Below are 14,578 nucleotides of genomic sequence, written 5' to 3'. Positions count from 1 at the left end.
CAGCAAGAGCGACATCATTGATGTATACAGAGAAGAGCCCAAGAATTGAACCCTGTGGCATCCCCGTAGAGACTGCCAGAGATCCGGACAACAGGCCCTCCGATTTGACAAACTGCACTCTATCAGAGAAGTAGTTGGTGAACCAGGCGAGGCAATCATTTGAGAAACCAAGCCAGATCTAAAGCCAGACAAACCCACTTAGTTATGTTCTTTTCAATTAAGACGTTCTTTAACTGCGAGTTCCCTAGGGATTAATAGACTTTGGCCAGGATAGGGAGTTTGGAGATAGGACAATAGTTATTAGAATCTGAGGGATCTCCACCCTTTAGCAGTGGGAGGACATAAGCTGATTTCCAAATGCTGGGTATGGAATTGGTCAAGAGACTCAAGTTCAGTAATAATACCAGCTGCTATCTTTAAGAGGTAGGGATCCAGGTTGTTTGGACCTGCATACTTTTAGTGTCTATTGCCTTTAGTGCTTTATAGACCTCAGCATAAGAAACAGGCTCAAAGTTAAAATGGTTCACATGAGGGCCTAAGTCATGGTTTACTGTAACATAACTTACATTAGCTTTATCCTTCACTTCATTAGAATCCATCATTAAATGGTCAGGAAGGCCAGAGGATACATTAGAACCTGACACTGAGTTGATTAGCTTCCAGAACTTGGTAGGGTTGTTTAGGTTCTCTATGACTGCATTTAGATAGAAATCTGATTTGGACTTCCTGATCAATCCTGTACATTTGTTTCTTAGCGCTCTGATCGAGGCCCTCTTTCTTTCTTTTTCTTATTTTTTTTCACCCCGTTTTCTCCACAATTTCGTGGTATCCAATTGGTAGTTACAGTCTTGTCTCATCGCTGCAACTCCCGTACAGACTCGGGAGAGGTAAAGGTCGAGAGCCGTGCATCCTCCGAAACACAACCCAACCTAGCTGCACTGTTTCCTGACACAATGCCCACTTAAAACATAAGCCAGCCGCACAAATGTGTCGGAGGAAACACCGTACACCTGGCAACCATGTTAGCGTGCACTTTGTCCGGCCAGCCACAGAAGTCGCTAGTGCGTGATGGGACAAGAACATCCCTGCCGGCCAAACCTTCCCCTAACCCGGACGACGCTAGGCCAATTCTGCAGCGCCCCATGGGTCTCCTGGTCACGGCCAGCTGCGACAGAGCCTGAACTCGAACCCAGAAGCTATAGTGGCACAGCTAGCACTACGATGCAGTGCCTTGGACCACTGCGCAACTCTGGAGGCCCCGAGGCCCTCTTTCTAATTCATTCTGCCAAGTTATCTGAAAACCAGGGATTGTCCCTTCCACTGATTTTACATTTCTTCACAGGGGCATGCTTATCACAAATGGACACAAATTTTATATCAAAATAGTCCCAGGCAGTGTCAACATCGGGAATCAGACATACTCTGTCAATATTCGAGTACAGATCATCAAACTGTCAAAAATGTATTTAAAAAATATAACGGGGTTTTGCTTCGTGATATCTAATTGGTAGTTACAGTCTTATCCTCTTGCTGAAACTCCCATACAGACTCGGAAGAGGCGAATGTCGAGAGCCATGCGTCCTCCGAAACACAACCCTGCCAAGCCACACTACTTCTTGACAAACTGCTCGCTTAACACGGAAGCCAGCCACATCAACGTGTCGGAGGAAACACCATCCAACTGACGACCGTGTCAGCGTGCATGTGCCTGGCCCGCCATAGGAGTTTCTAGAGCGCGATGGGACAAGGACATCCTGGCCACCCAAACCCTCCTGTAACCCGGATGATGCTAGGCCAATTGTGTGTCGCCTCATGGGTCTCCCGGTTGCGGACAGCTGCGACACAGCCTGGGAACAAACCCGGATCTGTAGTGACGCCTCTAGCACTGTGCCTTACACCGCTGCGCCACTTGGGATTCCCAATTTTTTGTATTTCTTACACAAGCAATTGCACAGTGATCACTGACATCATTACAGAATATCCCAGTCGATGTGTTTTTGTGAGGGGTATTTTTTAGAAGAATGTCCAATAGCGTTGATTTGTTAGGTGCTCTGGGATTCGGTCTTGTAGGCACATTAATTAATTTGCCCGAGATTCAGAGAGTAATACAGTTCTTTAAAAGAGTCCGAAACAGAGTAATTTAGCTTGTGTAGGAAATCAGAAAGAGAGTTAAGTGCGTCTCCCGAAGCTGAGGGCGGTCTGTAGCAGCCGACTACAGTGATGTGGGAGTTCTTATACAGTGCATTCAGAAAGTATTCACATTTTGTTACATTACAACTTATTTTAAAATAAATGTTTTTCCTTATCAATCTACACACAATACCCCATAATGACAAAACAAAACAGGTTTTAGACATTTTTGCTAATTTATAAAAAACTGAAAAACCTTATTTACATAAGTATTCAGACCCTTTGATATGAGATTCGAAATTGAGCTCCGGTGCATCCTGTTTCCATTGATCATCCTTGAGAAGTTTCTACAACTTGATTGGAGTCCACCCGTGGTAAATTCAATTGATTGAGCATGATTTGGAAAGGCACACACCTGTCTATATAAGGTCCCACAGTTGACAGTGCATGTCAGAGCAAAAACCAAACAATGAGTTTGAAGGAATTGTCGGTAGAGATCGGAGACAGGATTGTGTCAAGGCACAATCCTAGAAGGGTACCAAAACATTTCTGCAGTATTGAAGGTCCCCAAGAACACAGTGGCCTCCCATCATTCTTAAATGGAAGAAGTTTGGAACCACCAAGACTCTTCCTAGAGCTGGCCGCCCAGCCAAACTGAGCAATCCAGGGTGAAGGGCCTTGGTCAGGGAGGTGACCAAGAACCCGATGGTCACTCTGACAGAGCTCCAGAGTTCTTCTGTGGAGATGAGAGAACCTACCAGAAGGACAACCATCTCTGCAGCACTCCACCAATCAGGCCTTTATGGTAGAGTGACCAGATGGATGCCACTCCTCAGTAAAAGGCACATGACAGCTCGCTTGGAGTTTGCCAAAAGGCACCTAAAGGACTCTCAGACCATGAGAAACAAGATTCTCTGGTCTGACTAAACCAAGATTGAACTCTTTGGCCTGAATGCCAAGCATCACATCTGGAGGAAACCTGGCACTGTTATCTTTGTTCCTTATATAATGACAAACCGGGGCGTAGGTTTAAGTACTTTTAATGAACATATACTTCAGCTAGAAAACTTCATGTTTAGCCATGCAAGGCATTCTTTAACCATCTGCTTCCCGCATAGCCTGCTGGGTAACGTAGTCTAAATGTTATTAACACATAACAACACAGGCACCATCCCTATGGGGAAGCATGGTGGTGGGACCATCATGCTGTGGGGATGTTTTTAGCGGCAGGGACTGGGAGATCGAGGGAAAGATGAACGGAGCAAAGTACAGACAGATCCTTGATGAAAACCTGCTCCAGAGTGCTCTGGACCTTAGACTGGGGTGATGGTTCACCTTCCAACAAGAGAACAACCCTAAGCACACAGCCAAGACAACGCAGGAGTGGCTTCGAGACAAGTCTTTGAATGTCCTTGAGTGGCCCTGCCAGAGCCTGTACTTGAACCCGATCGAATATCTCTGGAGAGACCTGAAAATAGCTGTGAACTCCCCATCTAAGCTGACAGGCCTTGAGAGGATCTGCAGAGAAGAATGGGAGAAACTCCCCAAATACAGGTGTGCCAAGTTTGTGGTGTTATACCCAATAAGACCTGAGGCTGTAATCGCTACAAAAGGCGCTTCAACAAAGTACTGAGTAAAGGGTCTGAATACTTATGTAAATGTGATATTTCGTTATGGGGTATTGTGTGTAGATTGACGAGGGGGGAAAATGAATTAATTTTAGAATAAGGCTGTAACAACAAAATGTGAAAAAAGTCAATTGGTCTGAATACTTTCTGAATGCACTGTATACGTTCACTTTAACCGCAAGCAATTCAAAATGTTTGGCTTTGGTAATCGAGAGAATTTCAGAGGTGTTAAACTTGGATTTCGCATAAATTGCAACCCCTCCTCCTTTACTCATCCGATCCGTTCTAAAAACCACGGACCCATCAATAGAAATCAAGTTATTTGACAGATTTCTTTAGCCAAGTTTCTGATAAAACCATTATGTCCGCATTTGTCGTATTGTCCCATATTCTAATCATGTCTATTTTTGGAAATAGACTTCAGACATTTACATGCAAAAGGCCTAACCTGCTGTTTTTTTCAATCATAGGGAGTCGGTAGAGATTGCATGGTATCTACCGGCCCAGAGTTTCGTCTCACATTACCAGAGATCAACAATAAAAGCATAACAATACATCTCAAGAATAGTTGTTATATACGGCATCCACCTTCACATCAAAAGTGTTTGCTTCTGTAGACAGGATCAGGGTCATTAAAACTCAGATCTCAAGGATCAGACATACAAACAGACAGACTGATTGGCTGCCATCTTGTATTACGAAGTCTTACTGTGGTTTGCCATGAAGACTTTGCTTTGCTGTATGCTCTCACTACTATAAGTTGCTCTGGATACGAGTGTCTGCTAAATGATTCAAATGTACATTTAAAAAAAACACCAACTCTGCACTTTGCTACTATTATAGCTTATATATGCACATTTTCTTAATTTCCACCAGCCTAATTATATGAGAGAGGGTTAATATTGATGATCTCATCATGGGAATGTAACCTGAGATTCGATTGTCTGTCAATAACCAGCACATCGCCATAACAGCAGTGTGATTAAGTCTACAGATGGTGACCTGCAGCTGCAGTACTTGTTAATCACACCAACAATTACGCGGTCTTTGAAAGTTATTATCCAGACAGATTGGATTGATTGTGTAGTAGTAAATCAATATGAGAAACTGTTTTGAGCTAAAGTTCAACTAGCTATTTAGAGATATACTTGAAATATAACCTGTCGTTACACACGAGTAGTGTGTATCAAGATCATAGAATAAAGAATGTTAGGTGCAACAGATCGCTGATGAAAGTAGGTTGCTATTATTGTAACGACCCTGGGTTTATAAGCGCGGATATCGACTATGCCGCTTGAGCATGTTTTTGGGGCACAATCGATAGCGCGCTGGACTTCAGGATAGAAGGTCAAGGGTTCGAGGCTTGCTCCCTGCCCGTTTCATTACATTACATTACAGTATGCATTTGGTTGAAGCTCAATGTTGAATTCACATCTTATTACCATCATATCTATTCCAATATGACACCAATGTCGATGAAAATGTAAAAATCAACTTGATTGGAGGTACACAACAACATCTAGCTAGCCATTACCGAGAACCACTATACCAGATTTTTGACAGGGTCATTAGCGTTGTTTGCCTACACCTAGCTCAAATTATACACATCGGATTAAAACAAGGCTAGTGTCCATAAAGTGACCATTAGACTTAGATCGATTCGTACTGTATATGTTTGTATGTACATTTCTGCCCAATAAAAACCAACAATATGCTACCTTTTGTAGCATTTCTGACAATGCTAACATCTTGTAAGTTGAATCTCAGAGTTCTAAAACCGGGTAGAGCAACCCTGTTGCTGCGCAGCAGTAGCTGGTAGAAGGCTAGCAGCTGTAGCTATCAAGCTTTCGTCAGTTGGATGGGAAGCAAAATGAAGTAAGGTAGCTAGGTATATTTTGCTATGGAAGGTTTTTCGTATGGCTGAAGCCATATGTGTAAACTGCTGATGTAACCGATGTGAAATGGCTAGTTAGTTAGCGGTGGTGCGCGCTAATAGCGTTTCAATCGGTGACGCCACTCGCTCTGAGACTTGAAGTAGGGTTTCCCCTTGCGTTGCAAGGGCCGCGGCTTTTCGTTGTTGATGTGTGCAAGGGTTCCTGGTTCGAGCCCAGGTTGGGGCGAAGAGAGGGACGGAACCTACACTGTTACACTGACCTGGACACTTGTGTGTAATCAGAGTACAAACAAATAAGCTAGCAAACGTCCTTGACTGATATTATAGCCAGTTAGTACACGGAAAACAGCCACACTGCTAATTTATAATACATGCACACACCAGAACAGACGCGTTACTTTTTAGAAGATCCAGAGAAAATTCTAGACCTTACCATATGCATTAATTCAGTACACTCCCTCTGTCAATGCATTTTTATTCTTGTCATTATGATCAAAATGTTCACTAACTGATCAACACAGTCTTTCCGAAAACCTGAAGTCGCCATCCACAAGTAAAAAGTAGCAGGGGTGCGGGTTGCACACGAAGCTTCCAGGTAAAACGACAACATTAAAATGATCAGCGTAACGGTTAGAGTTCCTGCCCTGGGAGTTGACAGTCCTGGGTTCAGAACTTGGCCACTCCCCCCTTCCTTTCCCGAAAAACACACGCACGGTGTGTGCTTATTTTCATTTATTAGGTGTCTCTTAAAAGAGCATTTGGGTTCGTTAGGCACCGTTGGGTGGCAAGGGACAGGGAGTGTGATGGGTACTATTGCTCGCGTCTTGATCCTACGGAAGAGAGAACGGTGACGAGCCCTGCGCTCAAACTCTCAAGGAAGACGTTGCCCTCATCCCTCAGATGCAAGCCAACCCTACGGTACACATGTACGCGATAAATTGCACAGGCTGTAAACGTTTCTCCTTTTCAGGTGCCACTTTCTGTCATTTGAGAAGCTAAGAAATGTGTCAAGCTGGCCCACATGGAGTTGACAAACGACTTGCGCTTATTCATATGCACACAGTACATCCCACACTATCAGTAGCACTTATGTATTTTTTCCTTTTCGGCAGCCAATTATGAGTAGGCCTAACAAACAGCTAAATCTACTATCCCTCGTAGTACAAAAGTTGACATTCTATTTTGTGCGAGAAATAAATATTATCTGGGACAGTTGTGGGATGCGATAGAGCCCAAATTAATATAACCATTAGCATCAACAAATTATTTTAAAGCAATGAAGCTGCTTTTATTATAAAGGTGAATTTTTATGGTGAAAATGATCTTCCCCAAACTTGAAACTCACGTGCTGTATATGCATGTCAGTTAGGCTCTACACCTGTTGTACATTTTAGGATGTTATTGGGCTACTTTAGTTGAGATACAAACCTTGTCAAATCATATAAGCCTATGAGCTAGGTGTGATTTGAAAAAGTATCTTGCCTTAATGCACACAAGCTGGGCATCATCATTGCCAAGTGATATGCTAATATTGTCACCCATCAGAATATTCTTGATTTAATCTTGTCTTTACATATACTAAATAATATATGTGTGAAATTTGTTTTGATTTAGAATGGACCATTATCATGCACCTGTCTCAAAACAGGGGCAGGAGAAAAAAAACATGTCATCTATGCATTTAAATAGCAAATGGAGGACGCTTTTCCCGTGGTTAATTTTCCTGCCAGCCAGGTAGGCTACACTACTGTTGTAAATAGTGCTTAATATTAGGAAAGTTGAGAAATAAATATAGTAGGCCTAGCCTATAGAAAGCTGATGGGGGTCCTCCTCTTTTTAATTGAGGCGATCAAAACTCTGTTTTCTCACACAATTGCATAGCCTATAGAAAATCTCATGGGCTCTCATGAAGTGTTTGATTAGATTTTAGATTAAATTTGCTTTGATGTCAGAGTGATTAGAGGGACAATACCAGGCAGTTATTAGCAAGTTTGGTAAGCTACTAATGACTAAACAGTCAAGTGGAATTTAACTGCCGCCATGACTCGTGACCACCGGTGTGGCGGTAATACAGTCACCTTAACAGCCCAAGCTGCACCTTGTGCTGGGCGTAATAAAAAAGGCCACAAAACACAATTTTGAGGGAGCGTGCAATTGTCGTGCTGACTACTGGAATGTCCACCAGAGCTATTGCCAGAGAATTGAATGATCATTTCTCTACCATAGGCCGCCACCAACATCGTTTAAGAAAATTTGGCAGTACGTCCAACCGGCCTCCCAACTGCAGACCATATGTAACCACACCAGTCCAGGACCTCCACATCCGGCTTCTTCACCTGCGGGATCGTCTGAGACCAGCCACCCCGACAGCTGATGAATCTGGGGGTTTGAGCAACCAAAGAATGTCTGCACAAACTATCAGAAAGCGTCTCAGGGAAACTCATCTGCGTGCTCGTCATCCTCACCATGGTCTTGACTGCAGTTCAGCGTTGTAACCGACTTCAGTGTGCAAATGCTCACCATCGATGGCCACTGGCACGCTGAAGAAGTGTGCTCTTCATGGATGAATCCCAGTTTCAACTGTACCAGGCAGCGGTTTGCTGATGTCAAAATTGTGAACAGAGTGCCACATAGTGGTGGTGTGGTTATGGTATGGGCAGGCATAAGCTACGGACAATGAACATAATTGTATTTTATCGATCACAATTTGAATGCAGCGATACCGTGACGAGATCCTAAGGCCCATTTGCGTGCCATTCATCCGCCGTCATCACCTCATGTTTCAGAGTCTTTCTGCAAGATAATGCACGGCCCCATGTCGCAAGGACCTGTACACAATTCCTGGAAGCTGAAAAACTCCCAGTTCGTCCATGGCCTGCATACTCACCAGACATGCCACACATTGAGCAGGTTTGGGGTGCTCTGGAGTGACGTGTACGACAGCATGTTCCAGTTCCCGCCAATATCCAGCAACTTTGCACAGCCATTGAAGAGGAGTAGGATAACATTCTATAGGCCACAATCAGCAGCCTGATCAACTCTATGCGAAGGAGATTTGTCACGCTGCATGAGGCAAATGGTGGTCACACCAGCAACTGACTGGTTTTCTGATCCACACCCCTACCTTTTTTTTAAGGTATCTGTGACCAATAGATGCATATTTTTATTCCCAGTCATGTGAAATCTATAGATTAGGGCCCAATACATTTATTTCAATTGACTGATTTCCTTATATGAACTGTAACTCAGTAAAATCTTTGAAATTGTTGCATGTTGCGTTTATATTTTTGTTCAGTACAGCTTAAAGTTTAATGTGTGTATTTGTATTTATTTTTGCAATGAAGATGACGACGCTACAATAATACACATTTACAATAGGCCTATATCTAAAAATACATACAGCAGTGTTGTGCTCAAGACCACATAAAGCGAGACCGATTCAAGACCAAGACCGGAGGGCGGGCGAAATCAAGTCAAGACCGAGACCGGGAGGGGGACAAGAGGTCCGAGACTAAGTCAAGACTGTGACCAGAAAAGTCCAATTCAAGACCATGATTGTATTTTTGTCAAATCACCACCATAATAAGAGTTCAAAATATCCAGTTTTTCTGTGTTCACATTTCAGAACAACCTATGGATTCTTTAGACATTCAGAATAGTAAAACAAATGCATGCTGTAGTGAAGTAAAAGTAAAAGTTGTCAAAAATGTAAATAGTAAAGTAAAGTACAGATGCCTTAAAAATCGATGTAAGTAGTACTTTAAAGTATTTTTACTTAAGTACTTTACACCACTGGATATAATATAGTACAGTATATATACATACTGTCTATAGCAAACATTAGGAACACCGTTGTGTCAAGTTGGCTGGATGTCCTTTGGGTGTTGGACCATTCTTGATACACACGTGAAAAAACCAAGCAGCATTGCAGTTCTTGACACTGGCTCTCATGACGACCGCCACAGGAATGGAAGACCCAGAGTTGCCTCTGCTGCAGAGGATAAGTTCATTAGAGTTACCAGCCTCAGAAATTGCAGCCCAAATAAATGCTTCACAGAGTTCAAGTAACATACTGTGTGATTCAGGCCTTCGTGGTTGAATTGCTGCAAAGAAACCACTATTAAAGGACACCAATAAGAAGAAGAGACTTGCTTGGGCCAAGAAACACGAGCAATGGACATTAGACTGATGGAAATTTGTCCTTTTGGTCTGGAGTCCAAATTGGAGATTTTTGGTTCCAACTGCCATGTCTTTGTGAGACACAGAGTAGGTGAACGGATGATCTCCGCATGTGTATTTCCCACCATAAAGCATGGAGGAGGAGGTGTGATGGTGTGAGGGTACTTTGCTGGTGACACTGTCTGAGGCTACCACAGTATTCTGCAGCAATATGCCATCCCATCTGGTTTGGGCTTAGTGGGACTATCATTTGTTTTTCAACAGGACAATGGCCCAACACACCTCCAGGCTGTGTAAGGGCTATTTGACCAAGAAGGAGAGTGATGGAGTGCTGCAACAGATGACCTGGCATCCACAATCCCTGACTTCAACCAAATTGAGATGGTTTGGGACGAGTCAAACCGCAGAGTGAAGGAAAAGCAGCCAACAAGTGCTCAGCATATGTGGGAACTTCTTCAAGACTGTTGTAAAAGTATTCCAGGTGAAGCTGGTTGAGAGAATGCCAAGAGTGTGCAAAGCTGTCATCAAGGCAAAGAGTGGCTACTAACACTTTTTTGGTTACCCCATGATTCCATATGTGTTTCATAGTTTTGATGTCTTCACTATTATTCTACAATGTAGAAAATAGTCAAAATAAATAAAAACCCTTGAATGAGTAGGTGTGTCAAAACTTTACTACCGATAAAAAAAGTTTGGGGTCACTTAGAAATGTCCTTGTTTTTTGTCTACTAAAACAACGTCAAATTGATCAGAAATACAGTGTAGACGTTGTTAATGTTGTAAATGACTATTATAGTTGTAAATGGCAGATAGTAGATATTCCATAAACAATCAATATCAACATAGGCCCATTATCAGCAACCATCACTCCTGTGTTCAAATGGCACGTTGTGTTAGCTAATCCAGGTTTATCATTTTAAAAAGCTAACTGATCATTAGGAAACCCTTTTGCAATTATGTTAGCACAGCTGATTAAAGGAGCAGTAAAACTGGCCTTCTTTAGACTAGTTGAGTATCTGGAGCATCAGCATTTGTGGGTTCGATTACAGGCTCAAAATGGCCAGAAACAAAGACCTTTCTTCTGAAACTCATCAATCTATTCTTGTTTTGAGAAATGAAGGCTATTCCATGCGAGAAATTACCAAGAAACTGAAGATCTCATACAATGCTGTGTACTACTCCCTTCACAGAACAGAGCAAACTGGTGCTAACCAGAATATAAGGTGGAGTGGGAGGCCCCGTTGCACAACTGAGCAAGAGGACAAGTACATTAGAGTGTCTAGTTTGAGAAACAGACACCTCACAAGTCCTTAACTGGCAGCTTCATTAAATAGTACCCGCAAAACACCAGTCTCAACGTCAGCAGTGATGAAGGCGACTCCGGGATGCTGGCCTTCCTGGAGTCGAGAAGGCCAGTGTCTGTTCTTTTGCCCATCTTAATCTTTTATTTTTATTGGCCAGTCTGAGATATGGCTTTTTCTTTGCACCTCTGCCTTGAAGGCCAGCATCCCGGAGTCGCCACTTCACTGTTGACGTTGAGACTATACATTATTATTTTAATAGCAGTACCCTGTAAAGTCCAGTAGCAATCAATCACATTAATTTGTAAAGCCCTTTTTACATCAGCAGTTGTCACAAAGTGCTTATACAGAAACCGAGCCTAAAACCCCAGAGAGCAAGCAATGCAGATGTAGAAACGTGGTGGCTAGGAAAAACACCCTTGAAAGGCTTGTATCTAGGAAGAAGCCTAGTGAGGAACCAGGCTCTGAGGAGTGGCCAGTCCTCTTTTGGCTGTGCCGAGTAGAAATTATAAGAGTACATGGTCATTAAGGCCAGATCGTTCTTCAAGATGTTCAAACGTTCATAAATGACCAGCAGGGTCAAATAATAACCACAGTGGTTATAGAGGATGCAACAGGTGAGCACATCAGGAGTAAATATCAGTTGGCTTTTCATTATACCTCTGAAGAGTATGAATTAGGCTGTTTAAGAAGGTTTGAATCATAAGCAACCCACCTACATATTGTTGGAAGTACAATAGACCAACATAGCTACTATTGTAGGTCGAAGCGGTGTGCTGGAAAATCTTGGTAGAGCATGGGTGAAGTATGCATTGTGGTGCTCATGTGAATTTCCTTCATTTTTCGGCTTCAGTCCAATGGCTACCTCTCACTTAAAGCTGCAATATCTAACTTTTTAGGCGACCTGACCAAATTCAAATATACATTTGTGTTATAGATCATTCTCATTGAAAGCAAGTCTAAGAGACAGTAGATCTGTTCTATGTGCACTATTTCTATGCTTCCAATTCTTAAGTTTTGTTTTTGCATCTTTTACTTTTGTTTTTGTACACCTGCTGAAAATACAATATTGCTGGTTATGGAAAATATATTTCACAGCGGTTTAGATGGTACAATGATTTTCTACACTGTACTTGCTTGTTTGATCACATAAAAGGAAATTAGGTGAACTATTAGAATTTTAGCAACCAGGAAATGGCGGAGCGATTTCTGCATAGTGCATCTTTGAAACTTAGTTTTTGTTTTTAATAGCTTCTATTTCTGTCGAGTCATGTCACTGTATATCCTAGTAGTTTTAGAGCTTAAGACTTGTAGACTGAGATGTAGGCCTACAGGCATGCTATAGTTAAAAAAGTAGGGGGAAACTATTGAGGCAAACACAGGAGTGAGATAGGAGGTACTGGTTCTTATCATCGATCCTTTCAGACCGTCAGAGTGTCTCTCTGAGAGGCCACTCAAGCCCAACACACTGTCCCTCTTCCCTTTCCTCTCTTCCTCCCCTGCCCTGTGCCGGTGCGGTGCTGTATGTGTTTATTGTTCAATAAAGAACGGGTGATGAATGAGCACTTGCAGGCCGATGTAGAGCCCCTATTCGTTTTGTTTTCTCTGGCAATTCGTCACCCCACTGTAAACGGAGACAGCCTCACAATAGGAACTGTGAAGGAGAAATCAATGGGATGATTTAGCAGCTGCTACTTGGCCAAAGGGCCAGTGAATGACCATTTAGCCTAGTGATCACAGTGGCGGCTGAGCTCTGAGGCAGCTAGCGTTGGGCCGGGCCATCACTATGACACTCTCACATTAATCATGTGACGGGGGACAGCAGATCCCGATACTCCACTCAAGCTCCCATTTCCAGTGACTCCATAGTTATTATGACTGTTGTTTGTGTGCTCCAGATCAGAGATAATCTCCCATCGATCCCAGTGTGGTTATCTGAGTCCATGTGACGGCCCCGGCTTAGTAACTACGTCAACATATCGCCCCATGAAAAGGATAAAGGCTGGCTGGCAGAAGCAGCACTCTGTGCCAGTCTCTGCTCTGATGAGAGTGCAGCAGTTGATTTCTCAGTGGGGAGCCATTTTACCACCTGGAATAGTCATCCACTTATGTAGAATTATAAATATAGCCTGTATAGAATTAAGCACCGCTGGCTGTAACCTGGCAGAATCAGGTCTCCATGAACAGCAGTGAGTTGCATTTCATTGTGATGTGTTAATAAATCTTCTCATGGATAGCCCCTTTTTTTGTCAATTTTCGCCTAAAATGACATACCAAATCTAACTGCCTGTAGCTCAGGCCCTGAAGCAAGGATATGCATATTCTTGGTACCATTTGAAAGGAAAGACTTTGAAGTTTGTGGAAATGTGAATTGAATGTTGGAGAATATAACACAATAGATCTGGTAGAAGAAAATACAAAGCAAAAACAACTGTTTTCTTTCCTACCACAATCCTTGAAATGCAAGAGAAAGGTCCCAGTTCTAGCCATCACTCTGTTTGTAATTCCGATGGTATACACAAAATGGCAGCAGTGTATGTGCAAAGTTTCAGACGGATAACTTGAAGTATGAGAGAACTACATGACATTTAGTGTGAAGTCACCCAGGTACATTTGGGCAAATCGTGAAGGAGACATTTGCATTCGTATTACATTTTTCAGAATATAGTCAAATCTGTATACTTGGACTTTGATTTAGCTTTTCCAGTATTAGTAGCCATATTATAAGTTCAACATTTGCAAAACAACCAGTTTTCATAATATCTTCATAACTCTGAAAATTCTTATAATTTTTGTCCAAAAGGAAAAGGCATGCTGTCGTACAAGGTTGGTAGCTACATTTTACGACATATACATGGATTCCGGATACTCCCGTAAAGCCCGGCTCATTGGCTATCTAACTAGCTTTGTTTTTACCCCGATTGGTGCTTATTTTACAGAGTTAGAGTCGTTCAAGTGAAGACCGCCCGCGTCATCAATCTCTGACCAAATATGGTGTCCTATAGGATATACTACACCCCTAATGATAGAGTGAAGTTTGGTTACGTTCTAGGATCTCTGAGGAATACATACGAACGTGATTTGACCGGTTGAAACAAAGTTTAGGGTTAGATTTTCACAGATTCCTTTCTTTGCAAATTGAACGAGTGGAAATACAAAATCGATCGTGCATGCTATATGGACCTTTTTAGGATATGAAAAAGGATTTTATCTAACAATACGACACTTCATGTTATCTCTGGGACCCTTTGGATGAGAAATCAGAGCAAGATTTCAGAATGTAAGTACACATTTCACCTTCAGAGGTGAATTTATCAAAGTGAAAAAAGTTTTTTTTTGTTAGGAGCTCTCCTCAAACAATAGCTTGGCATTTTCGCAGTAATAGCTACTGTAAATTGGACAGTGCAGTTATATTAACAAGAATTTAAGCTTTCCGCCGATATAAG

General features: G+C 42.4%; 1 protein-coding gene across 4 annotated transcripts in view; it reads left to right on the top strand.

Moving 5' to 3' along the window:
- The window catches only part of LOC115157060 (catenin delta-2), a 160,159-nt gene that overhangs the window by 80,935 nt on the left and 64,646 nt on the right, over window positions 1–14,578 (top strand). Inside the window, exon 1 of one of the 4 annotated variants that reach the window (XM_029704956.1) lies at window positions 6,431–6,578. The exons of the other annotated variants lie outside the window; for them this stretch is intronic. Within the exon in view, the coding sequence (XP_029560816.1) occupies window positions 6,553–6,578 (26 nt within the window). The 5' untranslated portion in view covers window positions 6,431–6,552. Of the gene's footprint in view, window positions 1–6,430; window positions 6,579–14,578 lie in introns of those variants that run through there. 4 annotated transcript variants of the gene reach the window in all.

This window comes from Salmo trutta, chromosome 21 (genome assembly GCF_901001165.1).
Source record: "Salmo trutta chromosome 21, fSalTru1.1, whole genome shotgun sequence".
NCBI lineage: Eukaryota > Metazoa > Chordata > Actinopteri > Salmoniformes > Salmonidae > Salmo > Salmo trutta.
The sequence above is the reverse complement of the archived record's forward strand: the minus strand, read 5'-3'. Positions and strand labels throughout refer to the sequence as shown.